Here is a 23,468-nt window from a genome sequence, read left to right on the forward strand (position 1 = left end):
AAAGGAATATCTATCACTGTTCTTCCTAATTAAAAGAAGACAAAATAATGAAAGCAAGCTAGGTGCCCTAATATGCCACAGTACCTTCTAACAGCTATATTTAATTCTAATAGTTATTAATTAAAACAAAATCACTCCTATCTATATGCTAAACTTTGCCAGCAGCTCTCATAGTGATCAGTAACAGCTGTCACTGAAGCATCTCACTTGGGGATGCATGAAGGAAACTGTTTGTCCCGGCACTTCTTAATGGACCCATGTGTACTCAGTACATAGTAGCTCCTGAGGAGTTTTGTGTTTTCTAAACTCAATACCTAAAACATCATGTCTAATGCCAATATAGGAGAAAACTTTTTTTCCCTTTTGGAAAAAAAAAATCGCAATGTCCTCTTCATGACTTATGAATAAAGTGCTCCATAACAATCTCCAAATTTAAAAGGTATCTATAAAACCAGGTTTGCATTTATTATATAGGTGGGCATCAATAATAACCTGTAGCAGCTAGCTTTTCCAGCAGATGAGATGTACAGACTATCTGACATTGGTCAGCCACTGAGGGACTGGCTAGCGTCTTGATTCAATACTGACCAATTAAGTGTGCACCACTCCATGAAAGCTTTATAAATCACCTCTGCAAATGATCTGTGGTTACAACATAATTTTTCAAGTTGCAGAATGATATATAAACTTCATTTTTTTCAGAATAAGATAATAGAAAATGATTGCATTTTGACATAATTCTGAACATATAGTAGTTTTTTGGTTGTTTTGCTCTTTGAAAGATTTTATTTATTTATTCATAAGAGACACAGAGAGAGGCAGAGACATAGGCAGAGGGAGAAGCAGGCTCCCTACAGGGAGCCCGATGCAGGACTTGATCCCAGGATCCTAACCTGAGCCAAAGGCAGAGGCTCAACCACTGAGCCACCTAGGTGTCCCAACATATAGCAGTTTATATATACACATTTACTAGGAATTTTAATCCATTTAAAAATTTTTTGGTTTTGAGTCCTGCTTGAATATCTAATAGTTTCTGAAAGGCTACTTTGGAGCAACAGCTGGTGTTACCTTTAGGAAAATGCAAGTTTCCTAAAGGAATAGAAGTCCAAGGGATCCCTGGGTGGCGCAGCGGTTTGGCGCCTGCCTTTGGCCCGGGGCGCGATCCTGGAGACCCGGGATCGAGTCCCACGTCGGGCTCCCGGTGCATGGAGCCTGCTTCTCCCTCTGCCTGTGTCTCTGCCTCTCTCTCTCTCTCTCTGTGACTATCATAAATAAATAAAATTAAAAAAAAAAAAAAAAAAAAAAAAGAAGTCCAAGACCCATATTAAAATATGTCCTTAAAAATCACTCTATTAAAACAGACCAAGTGAAATGAATGTAATCATATAAAAGAGGCCTACTGGGTGTGAAAAAAAATACTTAGCTAGGATTTCTTCCAGTATACCACAGTCTTAGATATTTAAGATAAATACTGATTTGCTAATTCTCGTATAGAGTTGTGAAACTGAAATACAGCAGTACCAAGTCATATAATGACATGGTTACATAATTTTGCATTTTCACATATTTACAACATCACAAAATCATATGGTAGAATAGATCTTGCATAAAGTAGGTGCTCTGTAACTCCTGTCTGACTACATGTTTAACATAGCACTCTGGTGGGGATCCCTGGGTGGCGCAGCGGTTTAGCGCCTGCCTTTGGCCCAGGGCGCGATCCTGGAGACCCGGGATCGAATCCCACGTCGGGCTCCCGGTGCATGGAGCCTGCTTCTCCCTCTGCCTATGTCTCTGCCTCTCTCTCTCTCTGTGTGACTATCATAAATAAATAAAAAAAATTAAAAAACAAAAAACAAACAAAAAAAAACATAGCACTCTGGTGCAATAAGCCAGCATGTTCACCAACTGTTCAATGAAAGCATGTACCAATCCAAAATAACTTCCATCAAAAAGAAGTAAAAAAATTTGCATTGTGTTGATAAAGTATTACAGAAGTCACACAACTATATAAATTTACTATATATAAATTTCTAAGGTAGATCATGATTTTTTAAAAGCAATCATAATCTTGCTGTTGGCTTTTCTTTGAAAGAAGAATCATTTGATCTCTTTAATTTTTTAAGATTTCATTATTCATTCATTCATTTGAGAGAAAAAGAGAGAGAGAGAGAGAACACAAAAGAAGGGAGGAGCAGAGGCAGAGAGACAAGTAGACTTCGTGCTAAGTGCAGAGCCCAACACAAGGCTCAATCCCAGGACCCTGAGATCATGACCCAAGCCTAAATCAAGAGTCAGGCACTTAACCAACTGAGCTATCCAGGCACCCCTTAATTGACCTTATAAAGTCAACATTATAAAAATAATTACCACAGGATGCCTGGGTGGCTTAGCGGCTGGGCGCCTGCCTTTGGCTCAGGTCATGGGATCGAGTCCTGCATCAGACTCCCTGCGAGGAGCCTGCTTCTCCCTCTGCCTAGGTCTCTGCCCCACCCCTCCTTAGTCTGTGTCTCTCATGAATACATAAATAAATCTTTAAAACAAAATTAAAAAAATTAAAATAATTACCAGGGTATAATACACAAAAAAACTGAAAAAGGCTAGAATATTAGATGGAAAGTGGTAACTAAATTCACGCATAATATTTGACATACCTGCTGCATGTATAGGTGTTCTTTTCAAAATGTAGTCTTTTACTAAAATTGAGGCTCCCTGATTAATGAGTACATCCACACATTCAACATGGCCCTTAAATGCTGCAAGATCTAAGGGTGTTCTTCCACTACTATTTCTCACATCAAGATCTAACAAAGACTGTACCAACACTTCCAGTGCTTGATGGTGACCATGATAGGCCTAGGAATAAATAAAAATATAAATTAAAAAAATACATATTTAGATTTACTTCTCATGCCTTATAAAACATAAAGGAAGCAAACTTGTCTTCACACTATTATTACATTTGAAATAATAAAAAACTTACCTATGAAGGGTTCAGAAAAGTATAAATTTTTCTAATAAACAAATGTAGGTTATGGTGTTAGAGAATGTGTATTCTGCAAAGAATAAATGTTCAAATGACAGGTGACTTTATCACTAACATACAATGGTCTGGTTCCTGGCATTTAATGAATGTGTAACATAGATTCAGTTAAACCTGCCATTCTAAGTCTATGATGGTAAAGCCTGTGCTATTAATCACAGTTCAGTGCTCCACTTAACTCCCTGATAAAATTTTACTATACTTATAGAGCTAGCCAGCAACTGAAGTTAGTATTTGAGTCTTCTGATTTTTCAAACTGAAATGACTATCTTCATTCCGTAACATGCTGTACCTAAAAAATAAACATCTTTCAGCACAAAAATACTTAAGACTGAGCCCAGCTTAAGTAACTGCTATGTGCTAGGTACTAGCTATACAACAGAGGACGAAAATTTAAATGTCTGTCAGACTGAAGTTCCCTTCTTTACCACAGTTTCTGATAAAAAGGCTTTCCAAACATAATTCATTTCAAAAACCAACATGTCAACTGAACATCTATTACTGTTGTTGGACTAGATGTGAGCAAGACATAATAAAGCAATCAACAAGACCCACTTGTGGCACACAAGGAATGTCCTCTCTAGTTCAAATTACCATTTTGTCGCTAAAAGGACTTTCATACGTCATTTCTGATACCATTCAGACCTACAGCTTAGCAGTTTGTTATTACATGTAAACTTTTCACTGGGAACTGAAAAATGTAAAATTCTACCATACTTGAGGTAAAACTGAAAAAAGATATATAGCTAGAAGAAGGCCCCACATTACAGCAAAGGGCTGTAAAGTTATTTCTTGTAGAAAATGTCAGAAAGTACCAGGAAGACATAAAGTTGCTCTGGGCCTTACTGATGATCTCTGATGTTTCTGACTACCTACAGAGATTTTCGACCACCTTAAATATTAAAGTAACTTGAGATTATGGAACTCTACTGTCCTAGGATTATATTTAATCTTGTTCCTCAACACTGGGTCAATGAAATCATGCTACTAATAGAAAAAACTTTGAGAAAAACAGTATATGCAGAGGATAGTTTATAACAAGAAGACACAAAGTAAGGATGACAAGAAGCTGTAATGGTTTGCTAGAGAGGTCTGGCCCTCATGATATCCTTGTGTAGGACCAAGACAAGGAATTTGTACAGGTACTATGTGCAAAGACAAGAACCAAGACCTCAAACTACTGTGTTTTCACAGCATCAAGGTGTCCTATATTGGGAGAGTTTGGAAGGAAAAAAAATAATCACCTCAAGTTAATTTCTGGAAACCTCTTAGGAAGAGATACAAAATGTAAAAAGTAGTGGTATAATCAGTTCACTGAGCCTAATTACCAAGTTACAAAATTGTTTCCACTTCAGCTTAAAAACATTCAGCACAGCCAAGTTCATATAGAGCACTACTATTCAAAATGGCCATAGAGTAAAAAACTAGTAAAAAAAAAAAAAAAAAAAAAAAAAGTTACTTTCTGAGATAACATGTTCAAGAACTAGGGAAAGTGTTTAGCCTGGCACCTAGTAAGTGCTCAGGAAATGGCAGTGACAGTATAAGAACGATGGTGATGATATAAGAAAAACTGTCTAGTCATCTGCTCAGATGATTTAATTTCTTACCACCAACAGTAAAATGGCTGTTTTCTCCATGCTGATTTTGCCCTTTCAGATGACTTATTTCCTATGCAAGTGTGGGAGAGTAGATAGCATTTCCAAAGACCCAAAGGGCAAGGAAGCAGGAAGCCGCAGCATACTTCCTTAGTTATTCAGAAAATGGTAGGAAGTATTAGTGGGGAGAAAGCGGCAGAAAATTCAATGCAGATGCATCAGTGTTAGAAGATATGCAGGATATTATAAAAAATAATAGCATACGTGAGAAGAAAGAAAGGGATCAATGAACTTGTAGTGATCCTCTCATTAACTTAAAGTATATACCCCTATAAGCATTTACTTATTTGGGAGAGAAATCTCCCAAATAGCTAGTGACTATCTGAGTCTCCTGATTCTCAGTCTTCCTCTCAGCCTTAACAACTGTTAACATGCTCTGTTCCAAAAACAGATTCTTCTTTCAGCACAAAAAGAACAAGATTGGGCCCTGCTTGAAATTTCCTAAAGCAATTCTTTCACACAACTGATTTAAAGAACTGTTATACTTCACTAACCTTCTCCTCTTAGTGACTGACATTACGAGGAAATATTTAGAGGCATCTTAAGTAGAAGGGACATTACAGATCACAGAGCCAAATTCCACAGCATGAGCAACTGAGGGACCAGTAAACACATAGTGCTCCAAGATAAAAAGTTGTAGAAATACCGCAGAAAATATAGTTCTGCTCAGCAAGTTAAGGCTACTTCATTAGAGCAGTGCATTTTAAAATTCACATCACAGGTATATTCTCTTCCTTAGAGTAGTCTTTGGCGGAAACCCAAAGACCACTATTTGTGTTTTAAATGAAATAAAACATAACAAGTGCATTCAGGAAGTCTCTGAATGAAAAAAAGTTGTTATGAAGTTTAATTTCATGATCACACCCGGCCTAAAAGTTCTGGGTACTGTTTGAGTCAAACAACCATGGAGATATTTTCAGTAAAGCAGCCATCAAGTTGGCTGTGAAGGCAGTACTCACGGCCAAATGTAAAGGGCTTATTGTTGCTCTATTGTCTGAATCATTCAGCATGTCTGTCCCAGAGGTTTCCATTAACTGGGAAAGAAAAGTATTTGAAATGTCAGAAATGGTACTTCAGATATATTATAGCAGTTATTCCTGTCCCCTTCTTCCAAGTTTAAATCCATTTTAGAATGAAAACTGATACTTGAATATGAATTTTTAAATCTCAGACCAAACTGCACTCAGCTAGCTTATACAACAGATCATCATGATAGGGTGGTGAGGACCACAGAATAACAGCTCTGAGGCATGGCTGGCTATAAACTAGCTTGAGGGAAATGCTATTTACTCACCCCCAAGTAAAAACCACCAACCTCATCCCCTAAATATATGGTTTCTGTCACTGTCTTTGTTCCCAGGAATGCATATAACAGGTTTCAGCTCTAGTGAGAGCAAATAAATAATTAAAATACTCTGAATAGTAGGGGAGAAAATTGATTATTACTTACAACATCTAAAGGAGTTTCACTTGCAATCTGAAATAAAATTTAAAATAAGAATATTTAGCTTAGAAAGTATTCACATATATTAGAGATAAATATTAACTACAGGTCTCTATTTATATAAGGCTCTGTTACATTTTATTTTTAATTTGTGCTCTGACTCCAAAGGTTAAGTCTTTTAAATAAACAAGTGTACAATACAATAGACCACAAATCTATACTCATGGGTCTAAGATTTTAGTATACAACATATTACAATAACCTAAAAAAATATTATTTTTGATAGCAGAGTTTTAAGTTCCATATTAAATACGTCAATCTGCTTTTTCTATTTTTAATACTCTCCTTTGAAAGGAAGCAAAGTTTAATATAATTTGTAAGGTAAGTCTAAATAAAAAAAAACTTTAACTTGAATCATCTGTTACAGACGCGAGAATCTTTTAACTTGTCCCTTGCTTTCTCTTTGGTTTGGCAAAGTGGGGTGAATGGCATGTATATTCAAGAATGAGATCAGAGTTGAAATGAAAAGTTCCCTTGCAGAAGTACTGCCTCCTCTATGAGGGACTGTAAAAAGAATGGGCCTTTCAGAAATCTCTAAGTATATGGAAAAAACTCTCACAGGGACATTTCTCATATAAGAAATGGATATAGTTCTTTAGAAATTTCTGGAAAACATTTATTTAAAGGAAAAGGAAAAGAAATGCTATATCAACATGGGGTATTATAAGGGAAGGACATTAAGTAGACCTCTCCAGAGATCTAATTGTCTTTCTCTTTTTGAAAGGGAAAAGAGAATGAGAGATATCTTACTGAGGCAAGTATGAATTTAAAAGGGGGTTTATATATATAGGTTCTAAAAATATTAAAAAGCAATAGTGTTTGTTTCTTGATTCATTTATTTCCATTTTCATTATGTTATTAGAATATAAAATCACTTAGTCTTTCCACAATTCAGGAATCTTACCAGCTGAAGACATAGACGGTGACCATAAGCAGCTGAATAATGAACTGCATTGTATCCTTGCTTGTCACGGATCCCTGGATTTGCATCATTTCTCAATAAGTATTCCAGGCACCTATATATAGTAATAACATTCAAAATTCTAAATCTTGCATTTTAACAAATGGCACAGACAGCCTGAAACTAAAAACTGACAATTTTTCTTACAATTACAATTTCTTGCAATTTTTCTTTTTTTTTTGAGTAATGTAAAAACCACAAACATATCTACACTATACAAATTTATCATTTAAATGACATTGACTGTAACTATCATATGAATACAAGCAAAATGTTCATAAGAGAATTTTCTTCATTCAAAGTGAGTATCTCCAAAGTCTGTCAATAAGCTAGGTATACCTGAGGGCTGTCTTTTACAGTCACTATGTATGGCACCACCTATTCCACTCAAACAATATTTGACAGGATTAAATTTAGTGGTGGTGAGCATCCAATGTTGGCAATATTACTGCTGACGTATCTGGAACACATAGTGAGTGTAATATCTCTTGAGGAAGCTGAAGAAAGAATATAAAAAAAAAAATCTCAAGATAACAAGGTCAGAATTCAATGATCTTGAAACAGAGGACTGAGAAGGGTGTAAATAATATAAAATGGTATGTGGGTAACAAGAAAGATCTTCCCATAGATTTACTTCATTCCTGTGCTATCAAAATGTTAGACAAATAATTTTAAAACATTTTGCTACTGCAGCAAAAAAAGAGCAATGAATTAGAAATTAAAAGTCTGTAGAACCAGTTTGATACTAGTGATTTTGAGCAAATCAAATCATTTTGACTTTACGGTAAAATGGCCTCTGTTTATTCATTTGCTAGATGGAGTGGGAGATAGAAATCCAACTAAGTATGCTAAACTCCATTCATGCTCAAATTCCAAGTCCATAATTATTTGTTGGTAATTTGTCTAATATTGTAATATGTCTAACTAAATATTAATTCAGCTACTAGGGAGAAAATTCATAATCAAATACTCTTTGTTAAAAACTTAAGTTTCCTTATTAAGGAGTGCACTTGTGATGAACATTGGTGACAGATATATGGAATTGTTGAAACACTATACTGTATACCTGAAACTACTCTAACACTATGTTTAACTATACTGGAATTAAAAAAAAATAAAGACTGTAAAGAAATTCTCAAGTTTCCAAAAGCATACTAAAGTTATATCAAAACAAACAAAAAAGAACTCTAAAGCAATGTAACTGATCTTTCAGGAACTGTATCACACATATATATAAAATTTATCATATATATAACTATCATTTATGTATCTGTATATTACCTATCAATCAATCAGATATCTACCTACCTATCTACCTATAAGGGCCATTCTTTTCAATACCAACACTTTTTTTAACCTATAAAGTTAATAAACTTTATTTTTAGAGTAATAAGATCACAGCAAAATTGATTAGAAAGTACAGAGAATTCCCATATACCCCGTCCCAACACAGGCCCAACTTCCCTATAAGTATTACACATCAAAGTTGTACATTTGTTACAATCAATAAAACTACATTAGCACAACATTATCAACAAAGTCCATAATATACATTAGAATTCACTCGCAGGCCAACACATTTCTTTAATGCTGAATTGCTTAACATCCTTTCAATCTCTTAGGAATTACTTGCAGAATCTATATTTATTATAATATCATCAAGGGCAGCAAATGTCTATCCATTTAAGCAGGACTTTGATATTTATATACAGTTAAAATTATTAGTCATACATGGTCAATCACTATGATGAAAAAAAAAACCCAAATCAGACTCAAAAGTGACAAAGCTGGTGTTTTTTAGTGTTCATTAACTAGCTCTGAGGGCCCTGTACAAAGTGTTCCAGACAGTATATAAATTGTGTCCAGTTTTCTTTCCTAGGTGTTTAACTCAGAGGTCAATGCTCACTGGAATGCATAAAAGACCTGGAGGACAAATAGATTCATTGCTATGTAGGCACAAACATTTCACCCGAGGGCATATCTTTTTATCTTTAATCAAGTTCTCTAGATGAGAGAGATGAAGCAGAAATAGTTGAGACCTGAGGACAAGACAGATTCTATCAGTGGAACAAACTATTTTAAGATAACTTGCTGATACATGAGTACTGAAAAAAAGATTTATTTAAGGAAAGCAAAACAAGTAGGTAAGTTCATGTTTACTTTCTAAAGTAGGAGAGCACATCTCAATGCATTATTTATAGTGACTAGTCCAAGTGTACAGCAATAAATGATTTCAAATAATTTGTTATACATGCAGTTCTTATCAAATCATATTATTTTATATTTTTACATTCACATTATTCAGATAATTGGTCTCCTGCAACAAAACAAAGAGTTGATTTGAAATGATAAAATTTATTTTATTGGCCTGCCTTTTAGATTTTGCTAGGTAGGCAGTATCAACTTTTATAACTACTTTGTAAGATAAAGCATTATCTTTAACAAATGGAAAAAAATTACGGACTCTCAGGAAAACCAAATCACTTACTCAAAATCTTTTGCCTAGCATATGGCAAAGCAAGGACTAGACCTTAGGTCTCTTCTCGTCATCCAGTGTTCTTTTCATGCTACCAAACAACTTCAAGATAGGGATTAATGAGTTAGAGTGATACTTTATTTTATTGATTGACTGATTGCAGTTTTATACCTTTGACATTCACCGATTACTTCTCATCCACATTAACAATCTGTAGATTTTTTAAAGTGGTAATAGGTACATAGCAGAATGATACTTTAACCTGAGTGCTTATAAAATACTGAACCACAAAATTACTTGATCTTGAATATCTGGACCTCACATTTAGTTTGCAAATAAGGTGGAGGAGACTCAATTCTTTTTTTTTTTTTTTTTCATTCTAAGTTAACATACACTGTTTTAATAAAAGTCAGAAAATTAAGATATGGATATCCTCTTTAATCTCTCCTTTCCCCTAAAATAAAATGTATGCAAAATCTGGAGGAATTATTCATGGCTAAATAGCTAAGTAATAAGCTATACTACTGTTATATTTAATGTGTTAGACAAATTAAGTATCATTCCAATTAAGCATATAAATTTAAATCAGAGTGCATTTCAAACTATTTAAATTTCACCTACTCCACGGGCAGCCCGGGTGGCTCAGCAGTTTAGTGCCGCCTTCAGCCCAGGGTGTGATCCTGGAGACCTGGGATCGGGCCCGCGTTGGGCTCTCTGCATGGAGCCTGCTTCTCCTTCTGCCTGTGTCTCTGAGTCAGTCTCTCTCTCTCTCTCTCATGAATAAATAAAATATTTTTTAAAAAATAAATTTCACCTACTCTTCCCTACCACCCATGAGTCCCATGGCTGATCAGAGTTCTGGGTAAGGAACACCCAGGCCGGGTAGGGAATGTGGTATTGTTACCAGAGGCCTTCTTTCCTCTACTCTCTCTCATTTTAGTTTATAATAGTGTTTGTTCTTACCAAATAAAAAAGAAAAAAAAAATACAGCTAATCCTTAAGATTATGGGTACTGTTCTAAGCAATTCAGATATCCTATAACTCATGTGGTTATAGGAGTTAGGTCAGACTATTTTCCCCATTGCACAGACAAAATGAACACAGAGATGTAAACTATGCCCAAAGTGCTACAACAAGGGGCAGAGCCACTAAACCCAATGTTATATTATAGACATATCCAAATCAAATCATAAAAGGCTGCTGAAAATATAGTCATATACAAAAGTCCAATGTATTTATCTGTATCACAACAAAAGGAAATTTAAAGATAGGTTTATTTTGGCAATAAAATATTAACCACATAGGAATAAATCTAAGGATTTTAAACCTCCAAACAAAAAACTGTTATGATTCCATTTATATCAAGTTCAAAACTGACAAAAATACACAGTGCTATTTGAAGTCAAAATATGAACCCATTTTTGTGAAAAATGCCAACTATCACCATAAAAGTAGATCTAGGTGAAATATATCTATATACTCATAAATATATTTATGTATTCAATTACATGAACATAGAAAAGGCTATGGAAAGGCATATACCAAGTCATTCATTCTTTAATTCATTTGAGACACAGAGAGAGGCAGAGACATAGGCAACAGGAGAAGCAGGCTCCATGGAGGGAGCCTCACGTGGGAGTTGATCCCGGACCCCGAGATCATGACCTGAGCTGAAGGTAGATGCTCAACCACTGAGCCACCCAGGTGACTGGCATATACCAAGTCTTTAACTTTGATTGGACTATGACAGACATGAAATGATCTATATACACGTACAGAAACAGCTTGTTTACAGTGGATATCTTAACAGAATAGGCATGAGAAGGATTTCTTCTTTATGTATAATCAGAAAAAACCATCTCAGTCGTCTTCTCCTATACACACACATTGGTATTGGGAAGATCTTTAACCATCTTGCTCAAAGCCAGTCCTATTTCGTTTGAACTGGTGAAGAGAATTTTATTTATTAATATTTAGCGCATTAAACAGGTTTCTTGTGACCATGTATTTGTTTGAGTCATGACTGTCTATAAAGAATGCAGCCACTGGGGTGTCTGAATAGAGCAATCTGTTAAGCATCTGACTCTTGGTTTCGGCTCAGGTTGTGATCCATGGCTATGAGACTGAGACTGGTGGCAGGCTCAGCATGGAGTCTGCTTGAGATTCTCTCTCCCTCTCCCTCTGCCCCTCTGGCTCCTGCTGTCTCTCTCTAAAATATAAATGAATGAATGAATGAATGAATGAATGAAGGCATTAGGATAATTGGGGGGGGGGGGACGACTAGAATGAGAATGAGTTAGGAAAGATTTCATGTATTTCTCCAATTACTCAAAGTGAAGACTGAGGGACACAAGGCAGAGGAGAGTTATAATTACTTATGTCACTCTTGAATAGCAGAAAAGCAATGTCAAAAATTAACATATAAACAACTTTCCCTGGCGATGCTGACATGGGATTAGTAAATGATCATTAAAAAAACAAACCAACAAATATACGTTATTGAATAATAGTAATTTGATACTACGGGGATCTTGTGTTTTCTTTTAGAAAATATTTCACACTTGTTTTGCCAGAAGTAGGAGTTAATCATGTGAGATTCTTTTATGATCCAACCTCTACCTGGGAATTAAATCAGTGTAACTTAGAAAAATAAATTGACATCTTAAAATTTTTTGTAGGGGGAAGAGGGGCAGAGGGACGGGGGAGAATCTTTTTTTTTTTTTTTTTTAAAGATTTTATTTATTTATTCATGGGAGACACAGAGAGAGAGAGAGAGAGAGAGGCAGAGACACAGGCAGAGGGAGAAGCAGGCTCCATGCAGGGAGCCCGATGTGGGACTCGATCCCGCGTGTCTCCAGGATCATGCCCTGGGCCAAAGGCAGAGACCAAACCGCTGAGCCACCCAGGGATTGACGGGGGAGAATCTTAAGCAGGCTCTGCACCTAGCATGAAGCCCCAAACGGGGCTTAATCTCACAGCTCTGAGATCATGAGCTGAGTCGAAATCAAGAGTCAGATAGATGCGTAAGCAACTGAGCCACCCGAGTGGCCCAATGTTTTATCAACATTTTAATGCTACTATTTAAGCCACCAAAACAATCATTTATTGAAAAGAAGCCTCTGGTATCCTAAAATGGTTACTGTAGCTTATAGCTTCCAGAAAGTTCTCAGGGAACATATCATTGAGTTAAAAAGTGATGGCATTAGACAGGACCTCTGGGATTCTGATTCTTTAAAGAAATAGGCTCTAAGAAACAGTGCTAGAGAGACACCTGGGTGGGTTAAGGTTAAGTATCCAACTCCTGGTTTCAGCTCAGGTCATGATCTCATCCTGAGATTGAACCCTGTGTCAGGGTCCATGCTCAGCAGGGAGTCTGCTTGAAGATTCTCTCCCTCTAACCCCACTCACTCACACTCTCTCTCTAAAATCTTAAAAAAAAAAAAAGGCAGTGCTAGATTGTTTTATACACCTAATTTCAGTTTTTCCCACAATTCTAAGTAGGTTTCTTTGCAAATTTACAGATAAAGAAGATTTTACTTGGCAATTACCTGCTCAGCCTCAAAGAGGTATAATATAAAACCCCCAAGATTTAAACTGGGTCTTTTGGGATCCCAAAGCTCATGTTTTTTTTAGTACATCGGGTTGCTTTGTGTAGATCTGAGAATTAACTGTTTAAGTAATAAATATCACTAGCCTATTGCTCAAAACAATTATATTAGGTGAGAAAACTAATAATTTATATCTCTTTAGTACTAATATACTTCTACAAAAAATAGTAGGTTGGTTTAAAATAAAACCAAATCCCAAACAGAATGGGTTGAACACTGTTATTCTTCTGATTTTTGCATAAAAATTCAGGTTTAATATAATTGTCTAAGGGCAAGGGGATCTCGGGTAATCTCTATGTGCATGTATTATGTGTGTGATCTTTCAGTGGAATTTTTAAATGTTGTATTTATTTGACAGAGAGACCATGTTCAACTGCATGCACACAAATAGGCAGAATGGTAGGCAGAGGAAGTGAGGCAGGCCCCGCACTGAGCAGGTGGCCTGATGTAGGGCACAATTCCAGGACCCTAGGATCAAGACCTGAGCCCAAGGCAGATGCTTAACCAACTGAGCCACTCAGGTGTCCCACTCTCAGTGGAATTTATGTAGATCTGGCTGAGCTACAGCTAATAATTAGTGTGTGGGAATAGTAGTAAAGGATTATTTGTGGTGATATACACATTTTGGGTATAACCTATTTTAAGAAAATCTATAAATCAAATCCTGAAGCTATAAAATTTATATATCAGAAGATGATCTATTTAACTATTTATCAAAATACATATATATTTTTTACAAAGTCTTTACCACAGATTTTCTTTAAAGAACTACTATCTAAAAACATATTTCAAATAATTTAACTTCTCCCAAAATCTATCTGTACCTAACTATTCTGGGTATATATAAAATTCTACAAAGTGATAGATTCTTGTAAACAAAAAGTACATTTTACTAGTGCTTTCAAGATTAGAGTTTTAGCTATGAATCCAACATAACAAAATGCCACTGATAGAAATGGCTTTGGTATTAGTTATAGAATTTATAATACTCTCAAATTATGCATTTTATTTTGAGGGTAAAAAGCAAATATTAAAAACCAAAGAAATAGTTCTATGTTAATTAAAACTTCTTGAAGTATATTTTATAAAATTCTCCCCTACAAACCACTCTTTGTTTTTCTTTAAAGGTATTTTTCCTCTTAACTGACCCAGACACATGGAAAATACCACAGACTAAAGATCTCTGTCTCCAATGAATTTATTTTCTTCCAAGGCAATATATATTAAGGAGCTATAAATGGTTCTGATCAACTTTAGGTGAATATTAATTATAAGAATAATTTACACATCTCTTATTCTTTTGTTCTTATTCAGGCATTCTTGGCCAATATTTAGTTATTCCATTATCTCATTTACTTATTTAAGCAATATTTGGTACCAAATAAGTGCCAGATTCTGTCAGTTTGGTTATTCCCTTTTTGGAAACCAATTTATAAGGATCTCTTAGAAATATAAAATCTCTACCTCTGATGGATACTGGTGTCCAATCTCTGCCCACCTTCTATTGGCATCATCCACATCTCCTCTCGGACCCCTTCCCTATGACAAACTCAAGACTGCCGCCTCTGAGAAATCAGAGGGAGAAAACATGGAGGAGATACTAGGGTGCACTTTTGGCAGGGAGGACAAGAAGAAGTCTTTGTTTCTTCTACCAGATCAGTCAATAAGGCAGGTTGCTAAGTAGAAATAGGTAGTAAGAGGATTACAATTTAGGAATAATTACGAAACCAATTTATTTCCCACACTAGAGACTCAGGAAAAGACAACAAAAAGTACAAAAAGAAAATATAAATTTTCAATAAAAACAGCCATCCACATGGAAGATTCTAGTTTATAGAAATAATACTTTATTCTCACCACATGATACTTACTTGCCATCTGTGTCTGATGTGGCTGCATAGTGCAGGGGTGTGCATCCTCTTTCATCAAGGTCATTCACACTTGCTCCTGATCCCACAAGAGCAAACAGGCACTGGTAATTGCAGTTGGCAGCAGCATAGTGCAGCGGAGATCTTTTGTGCCCAAGTTAATATAAGAAAAATAAAAGCCAGGGACATACACCAGTAAACAAGAGCACAGCTGCCTCTTACTTGATCTAGTTACAAATACTGTATTAGTGAGCCTGACATTGAATTCTACCATATGCTATGTCCTTAGAGGGCCAGACAGAGAGCTAGTAGGAGAAAGTAAGGTGGCAGAGAGCTTCTAAGAATAGAAAATAAGATAGAAACACAATTAAAAATTATCTCATGGACCCCACAGTAACAATTCTAGTCTTTTGAGTGAATTATAGATACCTTCATATTCTGCTCAGAAACTTTTGAAAATTTTTAACAAATCTTCCTTTATACGAATAAAAATGTTTCATTGTACAGAGGTAGAAGTTTTGGTCATATCTCAGAGGAATAAAGGATAAGAGAAATATAGAAGCCTTAAAAAGAATGCCCTATTCTATCAACTATGCAGTAAAGCTGCATAGTAATACCAAGTCTCTCAAGCAAAAACTGCAGTTTCGAAGATTGTTCCCCAATCAGAAGAGTTAGAGTATTTATTGTTCTTAATTTCTAAAGGGTGAATATTTGTAGCTGATTTCTTCCCAGTTACTGAAATGCAACAGAATGTTACTAAAATTAGGAGTCCCTAACTTTGAATTGCAACTCTATGATGAATCGAGTTTTCATTAAAAGCAAAAACAAAACAAAAAAAGGAAAAGAAAACAGAAAAGTGAAGGTAAATTCAGTCCAGAATCGTCATGTTATAATTTTTTCTAAAACATTTACCTAGTGAGACGATAGTAAAACATTATTTTACTTTACTGGATAACAGTATAGTACACAGTAATAGCATTTTAAGAAAGACAATTAACCCTGAATTACTTTCAAGCTTCTAAATTCAGAATATGCTTCAGAATCCCGTTCTGCTATGTACAGTAAAAAATGTTTCAAGTACTACAAATTAACTAATATACTGAATTACAATCGTAAAAGCCAATTAACTGTAAAAATATTGCACTGCAAAGCCAAATAAATTGATTTTTGATTTTGCAGGTCATTAGTTCCTCTTATTAGTAGGCTTATGAGAGCAGTCTATTCCTCTAACTAGTTATAGGGTCAAATAGCTTTTTTTTCCTATATGCATTTCTGATTCCCTACCATACATAATTCTATTTACTTCTGCACTGATCCCATCACATGCACTGAACATACACCCATACATTTCCTTCTGATACACACACACTTTCTTGTCATAGACTTTGAGGTAATTCTCAAACTCCTGACCCATTATTTTGCTCACACTGCCACCTCTATTTTTTTTTTTTTTAACCTGATTCAAACTGCCTTCAATCCTTTCCTGTATGGTTGGTTTTAGCACATGCTGGGTTAATTCCTACTCTAAGTTAACATAATAGATACTGGTGGCTTTAAGTACTGCTACCATAAATGCTAGTCACAGTGAGAACAAAGATTGGCTAAAAGACTACAAAGGGACTCTGTCACTTCACAGGTGCTTTCCTATCAATCATATGAAGGGATGTATAATGATGTGTTGTTATGTGTATATGTTTATGTGAGGATTTTCAGGAGGGGAGAACAACAATTTCATATATATTTGTGATCTACTTCCTTCCTATTATATAGGCACCATGGAGTTTTACATTTCCATAGTATAATTATCGGAGGAAGAAGAAGAATGATATCAAGAGATACAGAGGTATCTGTGGCTAGCAGCCTGGGGCCGTGACAGGGACATAAGTGGAAGAAGACTGTGGGTAAAAATGAATATTTAGAAGTTACTGACTTATTTAAGCCTCTTTTGCATGATCATAATGCAAAAGATGCTGAATTGTTAATTCTCAGAAGCTAGTTAGAAGATCATGCAAATCACTAAGTAAAATAACATTAATTAGGTTCTATAGAGGAATGGTATCATAGCCTACCTCCCAAACTTGTCCTTTTTGTTGAAGTCTGCACCAGTATTCAGCAGAAGGTTTAGGCACTCCAAATTCCTATTCAGGGAAAATACAATTAAAAGACTTTAATTGTTGGGCAGCCCGGGTGGCTCAGCGATTTAGTGCCGCCTTCAGCCTAGGATGTGATCCTGGAGACCCAGGATCAAGTCCTATGTCAGGCTCCCTGCGTAGAACCTGCTTCTCCCTCTGCCTATGTCTCTGCCTCTCTCTCTCTCTCTCTCTCTGTCTCTCTCATGAATAAATAAATAAAATCTTTAAAAAAAAAAAAGACTTAATTGTCAATAATTTCATAATAAAATTGGTAGTTTAAATAAGTTATCAAAGCATGTTTTCAAATGAAGGCAAAATGAACAAAATGGTGTGATTTATATTTTATAAAAAATAAAACATTAAAATTCATATTACCTAGAATTTTATTTTATTTTTTTTCATATTACTTAGAATTTTAAAAAGTTATGTATACACATAAAAGAAAGCTCACATTTGTAAAAAGAGTTCCTGAGAGTCGGTTAAGCAGCTGTCTTCAGCTCAGGTCATGATCTCATGCGTCCTCGGATGGAGTCCACCCATGTTGTTAGGCTCCCTGCTCAGCGGAGAGTCTGCTTTTCCCTTGGCCACCCCCCAACCCAGGCCACTATCTCAAATAAATTTAAAAAAAAAAAATCTAAAAAAAAAAAAAAAAAAAAAAAGAGTTCCTGAGAGTTTTTAGGGACCTTTAAAATAAACTCCAAACAACATTAAATTTAAATGGTTTTTAATACTAAATTAAATGAAAATGGGTTTAAAAAAAATCAAACCTGGAAACCCAGATAATGTTCCAATTTGCTTTCTCTTATATTCTCCTATACTATAATTGCTTAGATGTATCCTCAGTTAAAATTATAGGAGAGTACAGTACATGTGTGAGTATTTCTGTACTTTAGTTTTCAAAAACTTGAACATCATTATTATGTTACACTAGGAACTGTGACTGCCACCTAACCAGACAGTCATGTTGTCTTTTGTCTCTCTCTCTGGAGGCAATATGGAAGCTGGGTTTTAAGGAAGGTTTTTTGGTGACCTTGGAAGAACAAAAGGACCCAGGCATACATTCACAATCCATTTCTGCATCTGAGACTGGCCTAGTGGAAGTCTTGGTTCAGTACATTTGTCCTCTGAAAACACTGGGAATTTTTAAGGAATTATCAGGAATAAAGTTCTTGCAAATAATGTTTTTGGTAAGTCACCATGAATTAAATGGTGTATTTTAGATTTAGGATCTAACTAATCAGAAACATTAGATTAGCAGCAAGCTTCAGGGACCAAGAGTTTTAATTGAAAGTTGATGTTTATTCAAACCAAGGACCTAGTTTCCCCTAGCAGCAGTATTTAAAACTTTGTCCAAAATCCTTCAAACTCAAAAATTTCTTCCTGTATATTAGTCCTGAGTAGAGGCAAGACATAAATAAACCATCAACACTCTTCCTTCTAAAATTATGATTAAAAAGCCCTATATACCCTCTCAAAGAACACTAGGATAACTCAGAACATCCTTAATGTTTTGTTGCTCTCATTTGAGGACATATATTCTTTTCATTTATCCAGAAATAATTTCTCTTACAGAAAGCAGTACTTCCTTTTACAGTTTTGTTCCATCTCTCCCACTCACAATTTATATGACTTAGGTGGAAGAAGATTTAGAAAAAGCAATTTCTACTACTACTCTGGACTATCTTCTCCCAAACCACTCCTATTATGGTTTTCTACTTTGAGGCAGCCCAGAACTAATAAAGAGAAACAAAGATAAGAGAAAAACTGACATGATCAGCTACTTTTTTCTGAAAAAGGTAAAAATTTTGTCAACATACCCTCCAGCTGCAGCTGCATGTAGACAGGTCCTGCCAAAATCATCTGGGGTATCTATATCAAATCCTAGAAAAATGAAATACATCTTATATAGCATCACAGATAGGTTACTTCATATAAAGTACTATGTCAAGAAATGTCAAGTATCACATGCCCCCCAATCTCAAACAAAACTGATTTACAAAAGGACACAAGATTATTGAAAATAGATTAATAATGTAAAATATTACCAAAAAAACTGCCTCTAAAGGAGTGGGGCTAGTTTTAGGATAAGTGCTGGAGTACTTGTTTAAAAGCCATAGGATACAATGGAATATTATTCAACAACAAAAAAGAAACCAAATACTGATACATGTTATAATATGGATGATCCTTGAGAACATTTCGCTATGTGAAAGAAAAGACCACATCTTGGGTGATTCCATTTCTATGAACTGTCCAGAATAGGCAAATCAAGAGAGAGAAAGCAGAATAGTGGTTGCTTAGAGAGGGAAAGGAAGAAATGAGGACTGACTGCTAACAGGAGGATGAGAATATTCTAAAACTGACTAAAGGGATGTGGCTTAGTGGGTTAAGTACTCGACTTCGGCTGAAGTCATGATCTCAGGGTCTTGGGATGGAGCTCCATGCCTGGCTCCCTACTGAGCAAGGAGTCTGCTTGTTCCCTCTGCCCCTCCCCCTCCCACTGCTCTCTTTCTCTCTCAAAATAAATAAATCCTTGAAAAAAAACCCCAACTGTAATGATGGTCCCATACTTTTGAATATACTAACACACACTGAACTATACATACTTTAAATGGATGAATTGCATGTTACATGAATTATCTCTTACTAAAGCTGTTTTTAGGGGTTCCTGGGTGGCTTAGTTGGTTAAGCATCTGTGTAAGCTCAGGTCATGATCTTGAGGTTCTGTGATGGATCCCCATGTTGGCTCTCTGCTCAGTGAAGAGTCTGCTTCTCCTCTGCCCCTCCCCATTGCTTGTACTTTCTCCCTCTCTCAAATAAAAATCTTAAGAAAACAAATAAATAAAGCTGTTTTTAAAAAGAAGCCATAGGTGCTTTGCTATCTGTGGATTATTACTAACGCTCAAGAAATTTTAGACTTCTCTTTCATAGATAAATGGGTCATGAATACTTGTGGACATACATATGCTTTTAAAAACTTAAGAAATAACTAAAAAAAAAAAAATCACTAAGAAAAACACAGAAGGGTCCCTAAGAAAAACACAGAAGGGTCCGTCCCACACAATATGTTAATTTTCACTGAAACTTACCCATCATTCTTTGACCAATTGTGAATATTAACATACAAAATATGTCTAACTTTAACACTCTGAGAAACAGACTATCATTTAAAATCAATTAAATTATATATATTCAGTAATTCTATGCATTTAATAAGGACCACAGTTTGTAGTATTTATAGAAAGCTATAGTCATTTTACTTCAAAATGACTATGATTATGGTATAACACAGTAATTAGATATGGTATAAATAATTTCACAAACCTAGAAGATTTTTATAGAATGGCTATCAGTTCCTAAAAAGGAAGCATGCAACTGAAGATACTATTTCTAGACACAGGGAGATGATCCAAGAAAACTATCGTTGAATGAATAGAAACTGCTCTAGAAACATTCCATATCTCATTCCCCAACAAACAGACAAAAGGAAATCCTGGAAAAATAAAACCTTTCCCAGATTTGAAGAGAAAACTGAATCTTAAAATTAAAAGATCTAACATCTAACGGGGCTTAATAAAGGATTCACACTTGGACACATCATCTACAAGTAATTTTGGAAAAGCAAGATAAAGATAAAGATAATTTTTGTATTAAAATTTGGGGGGCTTTGGGAAAACAAAAAAAAGAAGAATCAATCTGTAACAGTTCCACTTACCAGAAGAAAGAAGTTTCCTGCAGCAATCTGAAAAACCACTTAAGGCTGCCAAATGGAGGGGGAACATTCCATGTATGCCACGCCTAAAGCATAAGTAAGACAGTCACCTCATTACAATACAAGAATAAACAAAAATTTAATAAAATACAAAGAAACTATTAAAGTAAGAAGATAATTAGAGGAGTCAAAACCTTTAATATTTTGAAGAGCAATTTGGAAAAAGGGTTAAGGTAGTTATAGCTTATTTATTATCCAGCAGTTTTCCTCCAGGAGCACAATTTTTCAAACTTCGCACTACTGTCATGATGGACTTTGTATGGGGGAAAGGTGGTGGTGCGCTACACAGTGCATGCAGGATGTTCAGCAATGCCCCCTGGCTCTATCCAAACCAGATGCCAGTAACACTCTCCTCCAAAGTATAACAATGAAAAAGGTCTCTGGACATTTGCCTATGGTGTGAAATCCATTCTCCCTGCCTCACCACTGAGAATCATTACCACAATACAAAATGTTCAAAAAGACTTACTGTAATAATTTTTGTAAAACTGGAAGCAACTTAGGTTTGCAAATAAGTAGAATAAATAAACTATGAAATCTCTATATAATAATTAAACTTTATAAAATGAATAAACTACCGGTATTTGTTGAGATGTGAAAAAAAAGTCCAAATTTTTATCTACATGGCTAAATCAAGGAAGTTGCAAGAGTGTTTGGTAGCATCCCATTTACAGAAAATTTAAAAGAAGGTTTAAAACAAGTTAATGAATATATATAAATGTAATAAAATATAATAAAAACACAAGGACACACATAGGAATGATAAACTTCAACTGAAGTAGGGTATTTACTTCTGCGGAACATGCAAGAGAATCCATCTTTCAAACAAAATCTTTATATAAATGGATCACAACAATGAAAAGCTCTGACCAAAACTGCATATAATTCATAATCACTGAGGTAAAAAAATATAAATAAAAATATACTATACTGGCTTATCAGACAAAATCACATTAAATATCTATTCTAGCACATCATCATCACAAAAAGGAAAAAGTTCAAGCAATTAGTACTATATTGGGCACAAAATCCACACTCCTACTTGAAATCTCTGGAAAACTGCAATTCACTTTTATCTGTTTCCCTGTCATCACAGCTATCAACACTATGGTAAGTACTTACTTTGCAGTGTCAGCACCACTTGTAATAAGAGTGTTGATTAGCAGCTCATGGCCATACCTTGCTGCTATGTGCAAAGGGGTGTTTCCATTCTTATCCTCACAGTCAATTACAGCTCCTACGATAAATAATGTACTATCAGATGCTGGATTATATTAAGATCAAGTCAAATCTATTACATGGAAGTAACATAAAACACTTCGAGCATAAACTAACGGATATAGTGATTTAACTAGATTTCATTCTTAGAACATTTACTGAGCCAGGCACTAGAGTTATAGATTTTACACTTAAAAACACTTTTGTGAACTAAGCATAAGCTTTTAACAGATTTTAAAACGACAAAAGGGTTTTGGGGTCTAAAGTCTGGAAATCACTGTATTAAAATAAAATTAAACATATTTCTTTAAAGCAAGACTTCAGAGCTTTAATGCACTCTATGTGTCATCAAGATTGCATGCAATGCTTTAGGAATCATTTGATCACGAAACTACTACTACTTCCTTGCAAAACCGAAACAACCATTATCTCAACGACTACTAACAAACAAACAATTCCTTGGAATATGGCTTGGGAAATACTAACATAATGTACCTAAGAGTTTTTATTTAAAGGTTTAGCTTGCCTCGTACTAATTTAAATGCAAAAAAATATAAGTTCTGAAAATAAATGAAAGTTCTAAAAATAGGTCAAAATATTCAAAAAGGGAAAAGATAAATGCAACAGAATTTTGTTAACGTATAATACAAACTGTGGTGTAAAGACAAAGTTTTCTATTTAGCAATGCTTAAAAAAAGCCCACAACAACTGCTAAAGAAATTGTATTTATAATTCAGGTGAAAACAAAACAAAACTAAATGAAAAATAAATTGTGAAAGATACACATACATGGCATTTTATACTTTTATTATTTGAATTTCATAAGACCTGAATTCAAATATTAAAAATTTATAGACAGCTACAACAATTCCTCAATACCATTCATTTTGTGGATGTTTTACTACATTTAAGAAAAAAAACAAACAGAAATACTTTTTACCACTCTGGATAATGGTTTGTGATCTGGAGAATCTACCGTGGAGGGCAGTCATGTGCAGTGGAGTTTTCCCATCCTTGCTCTGAAGTAAAAGAGATTTAAAATTATTGTTATTTGTCACATGTAACCCTTAGTTTTATTTTGAATATCTTCTTGCATCTTTATTTTGTAAAACTATTATTCAAACATTATGTTTAGTTCAAAACTATGGAGGTAAAACAGCTGTTCAAAATTATAAATATTGTATTATATTATAAAGCACAAATATACAAAACAACAATAACAAACCCACACCAA

General features: G+C 35.0%; 1 protein-coding gene across 14 annotated transcripts in view; it reads right to left on the reverse strand.

Moving 5' to 3' along the window:
• The window catches only part of ANKRD28 (ankyrin repeat domain 28), a 204,309-nt gene that overhangs the window by 34,780 nt on the left and 146,061 nt on the right, over positions 1-23,468 (reverse strand). For 13 of the 14 annotated variants that reach the window (XR_013361277.1, XR_013361278.1, XM_077865245.1 and 10 more), the window contains 10 exons: positions 23,175-23,253; positions 22,139-22,253; positions 20,960-21,042; positions 19,062-19,125; positions 17,182-17,250; positions 15,116-15,256; positions 7,104-7,215; positions 6,146-6,172; positions 5,655-5,729; positions 2,652-2,853 (listed from right to left, as the gene is read on the reverse strand). Coding sequence is in view for 12 of the 14 variants with exons in the window: in XM_077865245.1 (XP_077721371.1) it covers positions 2,652-2,853; positions 5,655-5,729; positions 6,146-6,172; positions 7,104-7,215; positions 15,116-15,256; positions 17,182-17,250; positions 19,062-19,125; positions 20,960-21,042; positions 22,139-22,253; positions 23,175-23,253 (967 nt within the window). In the remaining 2 variants the exon portion in view is untranslated. Of the gene's footprint in view, positions 1-2,651; positions 2,854-5,654; positions 5,730-6,145; positions 6,173-7,103; positions 7,216-15,115; positions 15,257-17,181; positions 17,251-19,061; positions 19,126-20,959; positions 21,043-22,134; positions 22,254-23,174; positions 23,254-23,468 lie in introns of those variants that run through there. The other variant, XM_077865253.1, reaches the window with a different exon arrangement.

The sequence above is a fragment of the Canis aureus genome, chromosome 22 (genome assembly GCF_053574225.1).
Source record: "Canis aureus isolate CA01 chromosome 22, VMU_Caureus_v.1.0, whole genome shotgun sequence".
NCBI classification, from domain to species: Eukaryota; Metazoa; Chordata; class Mammalia; order Carnivora; family Canidae; genus Canis; species Canis aureus.